Source organism: Phocoena phocoena, chromosome 17 (assembly GCF_963924675.1).
Source record: "Phocoena phocoena chromosome 17, mPhoPho1.1, whole genome shotgun sequence".
Taxonomy (NCBI): domain Eukaryota; kingdom Metazoa; phylum Chordata; class Mammalia; order Artiodactyla; family Phocoenidae; genus Phocoena; species Phocoena phocoena.
Genome location: NC_089235.1, coordinates 15,088,986 through 15,106,532, shown reverse-complemented (window position 1 = coordinate 15,106,532; position 17,547 = coordinate 15,088,986). Strand labels below are relative to the sequence as shown.

The following is a 17,547-nucleotide window of genomic DNA, read 5'->3' as shown; positions in this document are numbered from 1 at the left end:
GCTGTGGTTGAAAGTAGTTACGCACAATGTATAAATGAATGCATATGGCTGGGTTCCAATAAAACTTCATTTACTGGATTTGGCCGGTAGTTTGCCCATCCCTAATTATTATAATAATTTAGCCTGGGAGAAGTCATCATGAAGTATTGGGCAGATCGATCATAAAAAGAATGGAGAATTGCTTTACAGATACTGTGTTGTCATCCATCAGGTATGCGCTCAGTGCTCACTATGTGTCAGGTGCCCCTGTAGGAGGTGCCGTAGATATAAGAACAACAAAAAAGTCCATTATCCCGTATAGGCTTCCTTCAAGTTTTAAAAAATATATTTATTATAAATTTACACAAAGATGATACATTTGTTAGCTGATTATTAGTAGCTGAAAGAGATAAAAGTACTAATTCCAGAAGGTATGTTTGAAAAATTTTTTTCCTTATTAACATTTGTATTCAATTAGAAAAACCTGAAAAATATGGAACGTTATAAAGAAAACAAGAAAACATCCCATTGTAATTTCAATACCCTCAGCTAACAACTTTCAGGACATGGTGTGTTTTCTTCTAGTCGTTTTTTAAATGACTTCCTGACTCATAACTTACGTACCATAAAGTTTACCCAGTTGAAGAATATAATCCAATGACTTTTAGTAAATTTATAGAATTGACTTTTAGAAAAATGTCTTTTTTTCCCTGAGGTGAGTCTGAAATAAGCCGCACATAATTAAAATATATAATTTGATAAAATATATAATTTGATAAGCTTTGACATATATATGTACCCGCGAAACCGTCACCACAATCAGGACTGCAGGACTGTGCAACATTGACAAAAGCTTCCTTGAGTTTCTCTGTAATCCCTCCCTCCTGCTTGGCCCCCTCCCGCCCCATCACCACAGACTGGTTTTTTTATTACTTTAGATTAGTTTGCATTTTCTAGAATTTTATAAGTTGAATTATACAGTATGGACTTTTTTGTGTCTACTTTCTTTCACTGAGCGTAATTATTTTGAGATTTATCCATGTTTTAGTGTGTATCAATAATTCATTTCTTTGTACTGCTAAATAGTATTCCATTGTATGAATATGCTACAATTAGTTTATCTGCTTACCTCTTGGTGGACGTTTTTGTTGTTTCTGGTTCTTGGCTCCTACAGATAGAGCTGCTCTGAATATTTGTATGTAACCCTTCGTATGGACACATGTTTTCATACCTCTTGTGAAAATACCTAGGAGTGAAATGCTGGAATCACAGGGTAGTTATATGTCTAACTCCTTAAGACACCACCAAACTGTTTTCCAAAGTGTCTATAACATTTTATGTTGCACCTCTGCAGTGCATGAGAGTTCTAATTGCTTGACATCCTCACCAGTACTTGGTAGAATTATCTTTGTAATTTTAACCATTTGAATAGGAGTTTAGTGGTATCGTATCTCATTGTGGTTTTTTTAAAATTGAAGTGTAGTTGATTTACAATGTTGTGTTTCAGGTGTACAGCAGAGTGATTCAGATATATAAATATATATATATATATTTTTTTTTCAGATTCATTTCCCTTATAGGTTATTACAAAATATTGAGTAGAGTTCCCTGTGCTATACAGTAGGTCCTTGTTGGTTATCTATTTTATATATAGTAGTGCATATATGTTAATCCCAAACTCCTAATTTACTTCCCCCCTTTCCCCTCATTGTGGTTTTAATTTGCACTTCCCTAATGACTAATGATACTGAACATCTTGCATGTTTTTATTTGCCATCCACAGATATTCTTTGGTAAACTGTTGAAAAATATTTTCCCCAACTGTTTTACAAGTTTTATAGTTTTATAGAAGTTTTATAGGTTTTACATTTAGGTCAGTGATCTATTTTCAGTTCCTTTTTTATACGGATATCTAATGGTTTCAGCACCATTTGTTGCAAAGAATATCCTGTTTCAATGGAATTATCTTTACTTCTTTGTCAAAGGCCTGTTGTCCATATATATGTGTGGGTCTGTTTCTGGACTTTCTTTTCTATTCCATTGATCTGTTTGTCTATCTTTAAGCCAATACTACGTTGTCTTGATGACAGTATCTTTTTTTAAAGTTATTAATTTATTATTATTATTAATTAATTAATTAATTTTTGGCTGCATTGGATCTTTGTTGCTGCGCATGGGCTTTCTCTAGTTGTGGCGAGCGGGGGCTACTTTTCATTGCAGTGCACGGACTTCTCATTGCGGTGGCTTCTCTTGTTGCAGAGCACGGGCTCCAGGTGCTCAGGCTTCAGTAGTTGTGGCATGTGGGCTCAGTAGTTGTGCCTCGTGGGCTCTAGAGTGCAGGCTCAGTAGTTGTGGCGTGTAGGCTTAGTTTCTCTGCAGCATGTGGGATCTTCCCGGACCAGGGCTCGAACCCATGTGCCCTGCATTGGCAGGTGGATTCTTAACCACTGTGCCACCAGGGAAGTCCCAGTTATACATCTATATATAAATATATATATATATATATTTTTTTACACTCTTTGTCATTATAGTTATTACAAGATATTGAATATAGTTCCCTGTGCTATATAGTAGGTCCTTGTTGGTTATCTATTTTACATATAGTAGTGTGTGTATTTTAATCCCAAACTCCTAGTTTATCCCTCCCCCCCTCCCCTTTGGTAACCATAAGTTTAATTTCTATGTCTGTGAGTCTATTTCTAATAAAACTTTCTTTTTGCCCCCAAATTACAATTAAAACATTTTTGACTTAATTTTTTTTCATGCTTTCACGGTAGCTATCCTGTGGTCCTTCCTGAGGACTAGATTAAATTTATAGACAGTGGTCAGTCACAGGTGGCCAATTTGATGTTTTAAAGCCACAGCACATTACCCTCCCCCCACCATGCCCCAGGTATGAATTAAGTGCAACTGGCTGTTTCCATATGTACTTGTGTGTTTCCTTTTAGACTACAAATGACTTTGAAAGTATTTCTAAAGAAAGATGGTGAGTGTCAACCAACTACTGTTTGCTCTGGTGGAGAGCAAAATACACTCGGAATCTACTTAAAGGCATCACCCTCATCTTCTCATTTGTGACCTTAGATGCTCTCTGAATGTTTTGGCAAAGCGATAGACTCTTCCCTGACTGCTGTGGCAGCTCTTCTTTTGCCGTCAGGCCTGGGTCAAAATAACTGAATCACTTAAAAGAAAGAAAAGTTGCTGCTCAAAATAACCGAGATCAGAGGTCTCTTATCTGCCTGTGCTTGTGAGTGGAAGGCATGAGTGAGGAGGGAATGTTTTCCTTCAACCTGGCGCTCTGGTGCTAGGAAGTACCTTGGCTAATTTTCAGGAAGCTGTGCGAGTTGAGTGTCAGTTGGTGTCACTGCTGCTATGTTGCAGTGAAGTGTGGCTTGCTTTTCATGTCCTCTTGTTGTGTACAGTAGCTGTGCTACGAAATATATTCAAGAAGGCGACCTCCTATCACTATGTCCCAGATGGCTTTGGTGGTCATTTGAGGACCTTAGGCAGGTATGCAAAACGTTTCTCTGTGGGAGCATTCTGGGTGTGAGCCCAGGTCCTGAGACTGAGCCCGAATTTTACTTGTAAGCTAAACCCCTGTCAGCATCAGTTCCTAGCGGCGTGCACAGCCACGTGGGTCACTGAGAAAGTAGGTCCTGCCCCAGAGGGGACATTGGGAAGTGGTGGATAGAGAGGGATGAGTAGTGGGTGGTGAGGAGCAACACGGATGCAGGGGTTGGTCCATTAAAGGTCAAGTTCAAATGAGGGTATGGCAAATCCAGGCCAGTTACACAGAGGGTCTGAGGATTTGGGAAGCCCAGCAGGGGAGGGTGGTGGCCCATGGAGGGCCTGGCAGAGGTAAGGGTCAGGCCTGGAGTGGGGTGGGGTGAGGGTCAGTGCTCTGTGACTGTAAAGCCCGGGAACCACGTCTGTCAAACCCAGCACTTCATGGGAAAGGGGGATAGAGATGGCACACAGGACAGGGCAGCGCCAGGGATTCAGGGAGAGCAAGCCGTGGATGGAGTGCAGTGTTGCAAGGATGAATCCACTTGGACGGCTGCTGTTACTTCACTCAGGGGTGGAAGGCCATGCCTGCCTGGTGTCTCTGTTTGATGACGTTTATTAGTGCCGATGGTCAGCAGTGCGTAGGGATTGATAAGGCATCCCTGAAAAAAGTCCTTGTTCCCGTGGAACTGACATTCCAGTGGGAGAGACAGACACTAAGCAGCCCCCCCCCGCCCCCAAAAGTCACGTTGTGTGGTGATGTGTGCCACAGTGAGATCTCCAGCAGGGTAAGGCGATCAGACGTGCTGAGGGTGGGGAACGGGGTGTCCTGTTAGATATGGGGTGAGTGTTGGCTACTCTAAGGGGTGATATTTGAGCAGAGATCAGGAAGAAGTAGGGAGTGAGCCACATGGGGATCCGGGGGAAAATATTACAAGGAGAAGAAGAACATCTGATCGATTGGCCTGGGTTCGTCCCCTATCCACCGATGAACCACCAAGGACAGAGCTCCATGTCTGACAGGCCGTCAGGACTGTACGGTGAGGAGACGGATGGTCCCAAAGGAAAGCGGAATGGCTTTTCTTGAAAGAAGGGAGCCTGAAAACTGAACAGGTGGAAAGAAAAGATGTGCCCCCTTCCCGCCCCAATTGAGGGTAGTGGTTCTTTCACTGAATTCTGCCCATAAATGAGAATGCATGAGAAGGAGAATTGTTTACACTCCCAAGAGCTGGGGCCAGCAGCGATGAGGTGGCATGAGAGGCCTCCGGCCATGACATGGTACCCTGGACTCCGTCCCGCCTGAGTTGCAATGACTGGTGTCGGAGGGAGAGAGGGAAGGGAGGGGAGGGGAAGACAGAAACAAGTGCTCAGGAGGTCCAGGACCAGGGCCCTGGTTTCCCTTCCTAGAAGGCCTGCCCTGCACAACTTGTTCCTCAACAGCAGAAAAATCACTTCTTAAGGATGCTGAATGGTAGGGGAAGCCAGTGAGATGCTGCTGTCCACCCTCACTGTCTCAGAGCAGAGGGGCTGGCAGCCTGCACACAGCTGGGTACCAAGGCCCCCGGATGGGCGGGGGATGGCGGCGGCGGTGGTCCCTCTTCTCTACCTCCCCCCGCCCCAGGTGTAAGATCACCTGCAGTTCCCTGAACACGCTGGGCGCTTCCAAATTGCCACACCTCTGCCACACGAACCCCTCAGCCGCTGGTGTCCTTTCTCGTATCCTTGCAGGCTTAGGCCAGGAGCCCTCTTTTCCGTGAAGCTCTCTCTGTCCTCTCTCCTCAACTGTTACAATGCATCATTCTTCCCCTGTGGTCCACAGCGCGTCGTTGGTGTTGGTTGTATTTAATCACTGAGCCTTGAATCATAGTTGGTTTTACTTGTTTCTTTCTGGGGGACCACACACCCCTCTCATTCACCTTTGCAATGCCCCCTCCTTGTCCCAGGGCCTGGCATCACAGACAGCATGGCTGAGTGAGAGACCTGTGACCCGGCGATGTGGAGCGCTGCTCAACCATTTGGGGTATGAGGCCAGGAAGGAGGTGACTGCGAAGCCCTCTGTGGTACTGGGATCTTTGCTGGGTTTGATTGGGCCCCTCGGTTTCCCCGGTCCAGTGAGGCTCATGGCTGCCTGACTGACCACTGTGAGAGGTTCTGGAGTCGTTTCTTGGGATTTAGGGTGTAGGCGAGGAAAACTTACCACCCCAAATAGCTCTTTGGCATGGGATTATTTCAAGCTGAAAATAATCAAGGCCCAAAAGACTCGGGAAGAACATTTGACCTTCCCCCTAAGTGCATAAAAGTCTAGATAGAGGACCTGTTCCGGGAAGGGAGCTATCACTGTAGATAACTATGGAGGAACTAGGTGTGTGGACAGGGGGACCCTAGCAAAGTGTGTTTGTTACAATTCCTCTCTGTGTCCCGGAGTCTCTGCCTGGCCAACAAGCATTCATTTACCAATTCTTTGCTTTTCCATCTCCATGTGAAATTGCCTTACTCCCCTTTGAGGTCCCGAACCACTACCCCCAACATCCTCTTTTGTCTTTAGCTGAACTTGGTGTTTAAGGCTTTGGCCTTGGTATAATGGCTTTGGCCATTTTGGTGAGTTGAGTTTTCCCGAGTCTCTCCCACGTACACATGTTATTAAACTTTTGTGTGATTTTTCTCCTGTTAATCTGATTCATGTCAGTTGAATTCTTAGACCAGCCAGAAGAACCTAGAAGGACAGAGAAAATTGCCCGCTCTCCGACAAGGGACAGGTTGAGTCACCCAACACAGATTCCGTAGACTTCAGAGAGAGCTGCTGCCTGGGTCGTAGCTGATCTCACGGAACAACCTTATTCGAGATAATTTTGTAGTCAAGTTGGGCTTTTGTGATGAGGAAGGAGGGCCTTTCAACTCTGCCAGAAATGGAGACACGGAGGCGTCCGACTGCAGGGGTGGAACCCGTGCAGGTTGACATCGCGGGGTGCGTCGTGCTTCTTCTCTCACGGAGCCACCGGGAAGGTTGATCAACCCGTAGGACCCTCCCCTGGGCAGGCGGAACTGACGAGGTGCCCTCTGGCTCGTTTGTTTCACTCTGCGGGCCTGGCTTGTCTTACTGTTAGCGCGTATTCATCGCAGACCTTGGATTTAGAACTTGAATGTTCTCATTACTGGATAATTCGAGACAACAATCATAGGGTCCAGCTAATCAAATAAGCCGTGTGCAAAGCGAGCCTTGAGCCCAGGGCAGAATTAACCCTGAGTCGCTCAGGCTGCCGTTCCTAACTGGCGGGGGGAGCCATGCAGGGCAGCGGGGACAGGACCACAGAGACAGTGGGGAGATGGGTCCAGATGTGATACGAGGCCCAGCCCAGCTTCTAACAAGCTACTGCTAAAACTGATCACAAAATAAGCAAAATGTAAGAGAAGACTAAGCTAAACAAAGACTGTTCAAAGAAGATCTTGTCAGAAGGATAAAGAAAAGAAAGAGAAACCGCCAAATACAAAAACACAAGTTCAAATTCAGGAGTTTAACAAGATTTAAGGTTTGAAATCAAACAAATTTTTAAAAATAAAAAAATTAGCCTAATAAAAATAAGGCTAAAAAAGTAAGTAAACTTACTTAAGGTATGAGAACTAGAAGGTAATCAATGATTTAAAAGAATCATTAAAAATGATTATTAAAATCATTAAAATATTAAAATCATTAAAATCATTAAAAATAATTAAAAAATAAAACCCAGGTGAAAGGTGTTTTTAAAAAGATACAATGCAAAACAAACAAACAAAAATGGTTCTGAAGAACCTAGGGGCAGGACAGGAATAAATACACAGACGTAGAGAATGGACTTGGGGACACGGGGAGGGGGAAGGGTAAGCTGGGACGAAGTGAGAGAGTGGCATGGACATATATACACTACCAAATGTAAAATAGATAGCTAGTGAGAAGCAGCCGCATAGCACAGGGAGATCAGCTCGGTGCTTTGTGACCACCTAGAGGGGTGGGATAGGGAGGGTGCGAGGGAGATGCAAGAGGGAGGGGATATGGGGATATATGTATACATATAGCTGATTCACTTTGTTATACAGCAGAAACTAACACACCCTTGTAAAGCAATTATACTCCAATAAAGATGTTAAAAAATATTATCCATTTTAACTTTTTGATTCAATAGGTTGACAATTTCAATAAAAAATTTTGAAGATTATATAAAGGTTAAGTCTACAGGAGAAACATTAAAAATGTGAAGGTAAATGGGATTAAAAATAGAAGTTAATGGGCTTTAACGTAGAAAGCATAAGTGGTCACGGAATAGGGTAAAGAGTAATTTCAGAAGGAGATTAAAAAGAAGGGTCTGAAGGTAACAAAGCTTGTGAAAAGATAAGTGAAGGAAACATGGGCTGGAAGCAGGCGAGGGGACAGTCCTTAAGTTGTAGCTGGGTCAGTCTTCCCCAAGAGTGGTCTCTGACGAACCTGCTGTGATGTCCAAGGCCAAGGTGAAGCGCTAGTTCCCCCCATTGAAGGGGGCCCTTTCCCATCAAGTGTGGCTTCTTTTTTTTTTTTAAGAAATATTTTATTTTATTTTATTTTTTGGCTGCCTTGGGTCTTCGTTGCTGCAGTCAGGCTTTTTCTAGCTGTGGCGAGCAGGGGCTACTCTTGGTTGCGGTGCACGGGCTTCTCATTGCGGTGGCTTCTCTTGTTGCGGAGCACGGGCTCTAGAGCACAGGCTCAGTAGTTGTGGCGCATAGGCTTAGCTGCTCTGCGGCATGTGGGATCTTCCCGGACCAGGGCTCGAACCCGTGTCCCCTGCATTGGCAGGCGGATACTTAACCACTGCTCCACCGGGGAAGTCCCCAAGTGTGGCTTCTTAACTCTACAAAAGTACGTGACTCAGCTTGGTTTGGGGCAGGAGTTATAATCCTCGGGCCATGAAGGTCTGGTTCTGTGCAACACACGCAGTGACAAAGCTCCAAATTAGTCATACAATCTTCAGAGGAATTACCTCAGTCAGACGTTTGTGACAGCTTAAAGCTGGCATCAGGAAAGGATTATTAAGTGAAGTATTGACGTATCATAGCCACATGGTGACGCACCATTTAGCCTTGACAAATGTTCTAGAAAAATATGTATCGACACAGGAAATGTCCAAGATATTATGTGAAAAACATATTATAGACAAGTACTATAATATTAAACATATTAAAAACAGTTAAACAACAAGTACTGTATAATTCCAGTAACTTAAAAAGTTGATACAGTATATGAATAGTACAACATATTTATTACCATTATTATCTGGATGGTAGGAATTGTGGATGATTTTTTAAAAATAATTATTTTTTGTGCTCTTGAAAGTTGTCTCATGGATTCAGGGAATCCATGTTATATTTTGTATCATTAAAAGAACCCCTAGGGCTTCCCTGGTGGCGCAGTGGTTGAGAGTCCGCCTGCCAATGCAGGGGACACGGGTTCGTGCCCCGGTCCGGGAAGATCCCACATGCCGCGGAGCGGCTGGGCCCGTGAGCCATGGCTGCTGAGCCTGCGCCTCCGGAGCCTGAGCTCCATAACGGGAGAGGCCACAACAGTGAGAGGCCCGCGTACCGCAAAAAAAAAAAAAAAAAAAAAAAAAGAACCCCTAAAGGTTATTGAAGAAGAACGGATACAGGCATATGCTGAGCTTCAGAAAGATGCTGTTTGCTGCAGTTCTGTGAGGAAAGAAAGGTCTAGATGTTCTCTCTCCCCACTTTCATCTGCCCGGCCCATTATCAAAAATAGTGATTCTAGAAGAGGTCATTTTTTAAGGTCCTATAAACCTGTTAAGGGTGCCTTCTGTTAAATAATGCATGTTTGATCGATACAAAATTAATATTTAATAATATTTATTAGAGAATGAATAGGTAATCTTTCAGCACACAAAAACACAACTTAATATTTCTTCAGTGTTTGTTATATGCTATGCACTTTATGTGCATATTCGTACTTCATGTCCATTTTTTTTTTTTTTTTTTTTTTTTTTTCGCGCCCATGTCCATTTTTTGAGAAAAGAGAGGGTAAATTACTTGCTGTTATTTATAATTTGCACAGAAGCAGGGGAGTGGGAGTCTACCCTGAGACGGTTTGACTCCGGGGTCATGTTCCCTGTGCTGTAATGACATCAGGCCTCCCTGTGTGAGTAGTTTTGTGTTTGAGGTCTTCGAGGAGATTTAGAAATGTGTAGTTCATGCTGTCTCCCTCAAGGAGCATCCAAGCTACTTGGAAAGATAAAGAGGTGAAACACACAGTAAAACACACCTGTTCCAGTAGGCAGCACAGATGATACTTGATGTGACATTCAAGGAGAGACGTTCCTGTGGCCTCCAGAGGTCAGAGGGGGCCTCATGAAGGAGCCGGGCTTTGAAGGATGGGGAGTGTAGCACATGAGGACCATAGAGCTATAGGTCAAGCAGTAAATACCGTGTTCTGGAGAAAAGGAATAGGGAGTGACCATGCAGCCAGCACATAAAAAGCAGAGACCCTGGGGACAAATCAAGCCACAGGGGATGCTACTGGAAGACATCAACATACAACTGGGCAAGAGGAAACGAAGGCATAGTCAGGAGAGGAATAATATCTAAACTACAGGAGACAGGCTAGGTAGGGGTCAAGTGAAGACAGAGCTGGTAGATGAGAAGTGGAGTGACGGCAAGAGAAGAGAGGAAGAGTGAGACAACTTCAGATGGTTCTGTATCTAAGTCTGTTACTAATGAGCAAGTAATGGGGAAACTGTATGTCTTGGTGAGAAAGGGGGGAAGCAGGTCCAGACAAAGGAGAAGCCAGAGGCACAGGGTAGGGATTACGGGACATAGTCATTCTCTGGCCATGATACTGTTCTAAAATACAGTGTATTAAGGGGAAATTTGAGGTTTCGTGAGGCCAGTAGATTAGGAGATGATTACCATTGAAAAGATAGTTTGCTTCTCGCAGTTGCCAAGAAGGGGGGCACACAGTGACAGGATCAGTTGGAGGTAGAGAGGGAGGAACTGTGAGCGAGAGCCTTTATTGTAGTTTCCCCAGGAAGGAATGAGTGAGGCAGGGTAATCAGGTGTAGGATTGGCTCTTCTGAATAACTTCAGAGGGCCCTGGGGTGTAGGTGCTGTCTGTCCCTAGTTGTCTGGTACCTGCTCTGGGATGAATAGGGCAGGTGGATGGTGGCCTGGAGTGTGGAGCTAAACAAAAGAGGTGTTTGAGGTGTGGGCTCCATCTTGGTTGGTTTGCATTTGAAAAGTGAACTCTCACTTTGAGTTGCTCACCATCTCTAGGGGTTGGCTAAACCTTGGGAGGGGCTGTCCCTCCAGGCTTTGCAAATCCTCAGATGTCAAAGCATAAGAATAAAGAAAATGAAAGACATGGTTAACACAGATATGTAACCAACCTATAAATATTTACTGAATGCCTCCCATGCCCAAACACTAAACTGTGTGTATCAGCTAGTATGAAATAATAATAACAACAAAACCAGCATAGTCTTCTGTAGCCCTCACCATGTGCCAACAGTCCACACGCTTTACAAGAATGAACCCATTTAATGCCTGTAACAACCCTACGGGGAAGTACTTTTACCATCTCAATTTTAGAGATGAGGCTCAGAGAGGTTGAGCAACTTGCTAACATCACATAATGAGGAAGAATTGAAGCAGGGATTTGAACCCAGGAGGTTGGAGTCTGTGTTTTAACTGCTACCTAATATTATATATGATATAGTTCCTGCTGTCCAGGTTGAAGAGCTACTTCAAAAGACAAAATATAAATATTCGAATATAAATATTCAAAGAGATAAGTATAAGTAAAGAGCAGGGCATATTTAATCTCAAAAGAAGATATGGGGATATATGCATATGTATAGCTGATTCACTTTGTTATAAAGTGAATGGCCACCCTATCCCACCCCTCTAGGTGGTCACAAAGCACCGAGCTGATCTCCCTGTGCTATGCGACTGCTTCCCACTAGCCATCCATTTTACATTTGGTAGTGTATATATGTCCATGCCACTCTCTCACTTCGTCCCAGCTTACCCTTCCCGCTCCCCATGTCCTCAAGTCCTGATTAGGAATTTTTGACTGAGGGAGTTAGTGGTTTGCTTTAACAATTTGCTCCTCTAAAAAACTCTGAATAAGTGCCATTAGTTAATGAATTAACAAATGTTCACTCAGTGGCTAGAGTGATTTATTTACTAAATGGGACTATAGTAGTAAGTTATATATACATATATGTATGATATGTATTTATAAATATATAAACATATATTTATGTATTCAGCATAGTTATTGTACTATATTATATAGTATAACCTGTAGTATAGTTATATAGATGTACATATGTAGATGTACATATATGTATTTCTGTTAAGGAGAGTGATTCCATCGGACCTAACATTGTTTGCTATATAATAAAAATGAATTTTTCTGATTGTATAGGTGAATTTTAAAAAGCTTGATCTATAGTTCATAAAGCAGTTAAGGTTTCTTGGTGCACGTTATATCATTGGTTTTCCATTCACTGGCTGATTGAGTGGTCCTGCCAGCACACATCCTGCACACGGCTTCTTGGCACTTCCAGCTGCTGCATGCAAGTGCCCCAGGCATAAAGAGTATGGCGGAAATACCTTTTCCTCCGTCTGTGTTTGTAAGACAGTCTCTTTCACGCCAGAAGAACAATTTTGGGGAGATGATTTGTGTCACATTCTGGCCTCATTGCAATTTTGAGTTGTAAATGGCGCTGGTTTGCCTGGAGGTGTAAACATCTATTTTATCTTCATGTGCTTATGGGAATACCTGAAACTGAAAAAGTACTTTCTATTCTTGAGTTCTGTTTTAGGCTGTAAACAGAGAGGTTAACAAGATATTTATCAAAATTCAAATTTTATTTTATTAAAAGCATGCGTCCAAAAGAATGCCAATTACTTGCTGCTATGCCTCGGTTCTTCATTTCCAAACACAGATGGAGAAGTCGAAGAACCTAATGTCTTGTTACAATCATATGGTTCTGTAAGATAAATAAACACTGTGCTTTTCTCTTTTGAAATGGTGAGGAAAGTGTGAGCAGGTGTTAAATTACTGTCTGTAGTTATAAGTTACAGGAAGTATAAGGTTATTCAGTGTTTATTTAGGAGCAGCTGATAAAGTCAGCCGAAGGGATTCTGACTAGTCCAAATTTGCTTTCTGGTAAATAGGTACTATTTAAAGGATATGACAAATCACTTATTTATTCTTTGGTTAAAATGCACGAAAGCAACAGAAATGAGAAGCGTGTATCACCTGAGATTATCATGCCTTTCACACAGGCGTATCTTAAAAGTGTTTATTGATTTGTCCCCAAATAACTGAGTTTCAACAGGGGGAAACGTGTTTGGAGTGCAGCTAGATTTTTCTATGACTTTCAAGGAATTTCCTATTCTACCTTAAAATGTACAAATTGGCGATATGTTATTTATTTTAAAAATAAATAACAATAATTTAATTAATTAAATTAAAATTTATTTAATAAATAAATTTCAATCACAGCAGTGAAAGCAATATAAACAAATGACAGTGCATCTGTTGTTGTCATTTTTCCTATAAGCCCATTTTGATGGCCACATTTTTTTGGACAGAATGACAACCTTTCTGATCTACTGACAGTAAACAACCCTCTCCCTTTGGACATGTGCTTTAAAATTTTTTCAAATTCAGCTGTGCATTAGTGCTTTCCATTTGGACTGTCTCACTCATGCCATTTAAGGAGATTTATTAACCTTTAAGTAAGATTCCTCATTTAACAATAAACCAAACACATTGTGAGGTCTTCTTTGATTCTCAAGTGGTGATTTGAAAATATTAGTGTTTTGAGGGTGCTGAATCCAGCTTCATGGCAAAACTGGCCTCGAGTTCCCTCAGCCTGTTAGAATCTTCTAGCTGGGATGAGGGACATCTACTTCTTCCTCTTTTCTTATCTTGAGACTACCTGTTAGCCTCTCTTGGTTATCTAGTGACTGCCTTAATAACTAGCCCAGGTCTGTACTTTCAGAAGTAACCAAAGAAGTTCTGATGTTCTAAGAGGACAACAGGGAACAGTTAAATAAAGGACATGGTTTGAAACCCAAATGTCAACATAGACAGGATCTCTAAAGTTCTCTGTTTTTGGAAGTTGTTAACTGGATTTAACTGTGACATATGCATGGTGTGACTGAAATTAGACAACTACTGAAACAAATGACACAATGTTATATTTCACATTTCCCCTTCTGTCTTCTCAGCCATCATGTATGTCATGGGAGCACTTGGTCCTGCAGTGGGATATTTATTAGGTGGACTTCTTATTGGTTTTTACGTTGATCCCAGAAGTCCCATTCACCTTAATCAGGATGACCCTCGTTTCATTGGAAACTGGTAAGAATCGTTTATTAAATCTTTCCTTTCACTTGGTATTGTTATAGAGTAATAGTCCCCTTGTAGTTAAAATAAGAATTTCCCCAATGGGAAGATGAAAAATAGCTAAACGTCACCTAGGAGGGGTTGGCAGGCAGGATAATAATCCCCAAAGATATCCTTGTCCTAATTCCCAGAACCTATGAATGTGTTACCTTCACATGGCAGAGGGGATTTTGCTGATGTGAATAAGTGTAGGCTCTTGGGATGGGGAGATTATCCTGGATGATCCGAGTGGGTCCAGTGTAATTACAAGGGTCCTTATAAGGGAAAGAGAGAGGCAGGAGGGTCAGAGTAAGAGAGGGAGATTTGATGATTGGAGCAGAGGTTGGAGTGATATGCCTCAAAGATGGAGGAAGAGACCATGAGCTAAGGAATGCAGGTGGATTGCAGAAGCTTTGCCCCCAGAGCCTCCAGAAGGAATGCAGTCCTGCCAACCCATTTTTTACTTCTGACCTCCAGAACTCTAAGATGATACATTTGTGTTGTCTTAAGCCATGCCGCCTGTGGTGATTTGTTATCACAGCAATAGGAAACTAACACAGAGGAGTTGGGAACATCAGTTTAATCCATATTCTTTAGGTTTGGGATGGCTGGTTTCTTCATAGCAGAGTGAAGGAAAAAGGGAATGCAGCTACGTCGGAACTTTCCTGTGTACTTTAATCGTAGCTTTCATTTTCTTTTCTGTGCCTTTAAAAAAATATTTTCTGCCACTTCCTTATTATATTTGTGTTTCTGCTTTGTCCTTCTCCACTGCCCAGGACTCTAGCCCTGCGTTTCCACTGTCCCACTCTTAGTGAATCTTTTCACTCGATAATAGTTCCTTCCCCTGGGTGTGCTGGAGACGTAGCCACTCTCTTACTTGCTAGCCTTTAATTGTCTTGCTAAATAAGTAAGTTTAGGATTTAGAATGAGAACTGCAACTTTGGATGATAGGTTACTTATCCCTGTCTCCAAGGGCTGCATTTGAATTCTTCCCAATTCTCATTTTGAACATAAGGAATTTGATTGCAAACACTCGCTCAAAGTATCGGCATCTCCAATTCATTAAACATGGATTGGTAATAGGCATACGTTGATAAGAAATTTTCATTTTAGAACAGAGAATTTCATTAATTAGAAACTAGTGTCAAGTAATTACTTTCTAAAGAGTTTCTTAGACTACTTGTGTTCTCTCTGTGTTTCATTATAATTTAATAACCTCATAACGTGAGCTGTGTGAGAATAATGTTTAACACTATTTTCTAAGCAGTTAATAAATATTAATTAAATGATAGAACACTTGTTATTTTTATAAGTAAATACTCTTTGAAGGTGGAAGTGCTAAGACCTAGATGAGCCTAGCCTGGTAGAATTTTCAAATCATGCAAAAGGGAGCGTTCCCTTGTCAGCAGTAGGGGAATGACACAGGAATTTTAAGTTCTTGATCAATAGTGAAATTTTTGGCCTCTACTGTTTGCTTTGCAGTTCTGAAATAATTCAGAGTAAAGATTTTTTAAAAAGTTCTCAGAAAACTAGATTATTAAAATATATCTATGAACATCCCATGTACAATCTGTGTTCTGTATAGATTTCCATGAGAAGAGCATGGCAATAAGGGAACGTCTGGAAGGAGAAGGCAAGGAGGACAGCTCAGGGGCAAGGAGAAGGCAAGGAAGCAGGAGCTTTAAGATTACAAGTGCTTTATGCTGTTTTCTAAAAGTTTTCTAGTAGACATCAACCCAGTTGGTAGTAAAGTAGAACAATTGAGTGCAGACCCTGATGCCACACTCCCCTGGTTTTAAATCCCAGTCTGCCACCTAGTAACTGTGTGACCTTGGGGAAGTTACTTAACTTCCCTGGGCCTCGGGGGCTTTTTTAAATCCATAAAATGGAAATAGTTGCAGTACCTACTTGATAGGGTTGTTGTGAGGAATAAATGAGTCTATGTATGTGGAGCTCTAAGCAGTCCTTCCTACATAATGTGTGTTACCTATTATTCAGTCCTTTGAATTTAATCAATGTTCAAGTAGTTTTATTCCTTTTAATGGCTCAGTATTCTACAAATGATAAAAGTTGTCAGTATAGAAGTGTATACTAGGGAGTCTCTTTGAAAATGAATTTTATTGAGTAGCTCTGTTTGTAACAGACTTCTACCTTGAACAAAGACAGTTATTTGATACAATGTTAGATTCTATGGTGCCTAGTGGCAATGATAGGTTTTTTGGGAAATATATGCTGGAAGAGCGAAGGCAGGAATGAGTGAATAATGCTAATATTGATTGGGTGCCATGTATCAAGCATTATTCTAAGAGCTTTACCAACATTTTCATTGGAGCCTTATAACAACCACATGTAGTCACTAAGAGTGTGCCCATTTCGCAGATAAGCATATTGATGGTCAGCGACTTGAACACCTTGCCCAAAGTCTCAGAGTCAGTGGGAGCTGGTCAGGAAATTGAGTCCAGGGTGGAGGTTTTAGTCAATGTACTTAACTGTCCTCCCTTCATGAATAGTCTCTGAGTAATGGTTCATGAAAGGGAGCCAGGAGCCCTGGCTTTTCAATTTTAGCTCTTCCTGATGCATCTTTTTCCAACATGTAATGCACACTTCCTTGCCTTACTTAGCCTTTCTCAGCATCCTCTTTAGCACCACCATTATATCATGTGTTAACTTCGATGTTACTGGAGACCGATTTGCTCTGCTTAGAAATGTCCCTAAACATTTTTTTAATCTTTTTGTCTATTCACTATAATTCTTTCCCTTCTTCTGTTATTTTCTCCCTTTGGGGTACTCTGAGTGTATCTTTAATGTTTGCATATAATTTTAAGTCAGTGGCTCTGGGTGGAGGTGGGAGCCCTGAGTGCAGATCTACGTAAAAAACAAAACTAGCTACCATGAATTTATTGTTGCTTTGGGGGCAGGCATTTTATTAGGTCTTATACATTGTCTTATTAATTTTGATGACCCCACCCCAAAAAAGTTATTATTACTTCCCTTTCAGATGAGAAAGTCTGTTCAGAAAAGCAAACTAATTTCCCCAGGATCTTAGAGCTAGTAAGTGGGAAAGACAGGATAAAAACCCAGGTCAGTCTGAAGCCACAACTCAAGAATTGTCCCTTATAGTCTGCTGCCTGCCCTCCTCTGGAGAGAGCATGAGAGGTCCAGGAAACTAAGGGGTTCAGGGGACTTGAATGCAGAGGTTGCAGAAAGAAATTCAAGAAAGATAATGGCAGGGCTGGGTTAGTAAAGTCCTTGTATGCAGTCAAGTACAAAAAGGGCCAGATATTATCATAGCTATGTCCCTGCCGACAGATGGCTCTGTTTTTAAAACACCTATCTCATTCAATTTATTTATTTAGGAAATGTTTTGAGTACCTAACCTGTGTTAGGCACTGGGTTCGTGATTAAATACTGAATCCTTGAAATGGCTGGAAGTCTGCCCTGAGCAGTCTTCTAAAAATAAAACCTTTTTCTGATTGCTTTAATATCTTAATTGGATATAACGTTAAGTATCTTTGAAAATAGCACACTGGATGGTCTGTGTTCTTACTGCGTTATATTCAACATGAATTCTTAGAATGCTGTTTGTGTTCTGATCACAATGGATGGGAAAGTATTGATAACAGAGGCCAGAATCTGAGCGTTTATGAACTTGG

The 17,547-nt window shown here is 41.8% G+C and overlaps 1 protein-coding gene across 1 annotated transcript in view; it reads left to right on the top strand.

The window, feature by feature from the left end:
- The window catches only part of SLCO5A1 (solute carrier organic anion transporter family member 5A1), a 117,826-nt gene that overhangs the window by 30,550 nt on the left and 69,729 nt on the right, over positions 1-17,547 (top strand). Inside the window, exon 2 of the mRNA XM_065895548.1 lies at positions 13,738-13,870. Coding sequence (XP_065751620.1) covers positions 13,738-13,870 — 133 coding nt within the window. The remainder of the gene's footprint in view (positions 1-13,737; positions 13,871-17,547) is intronic.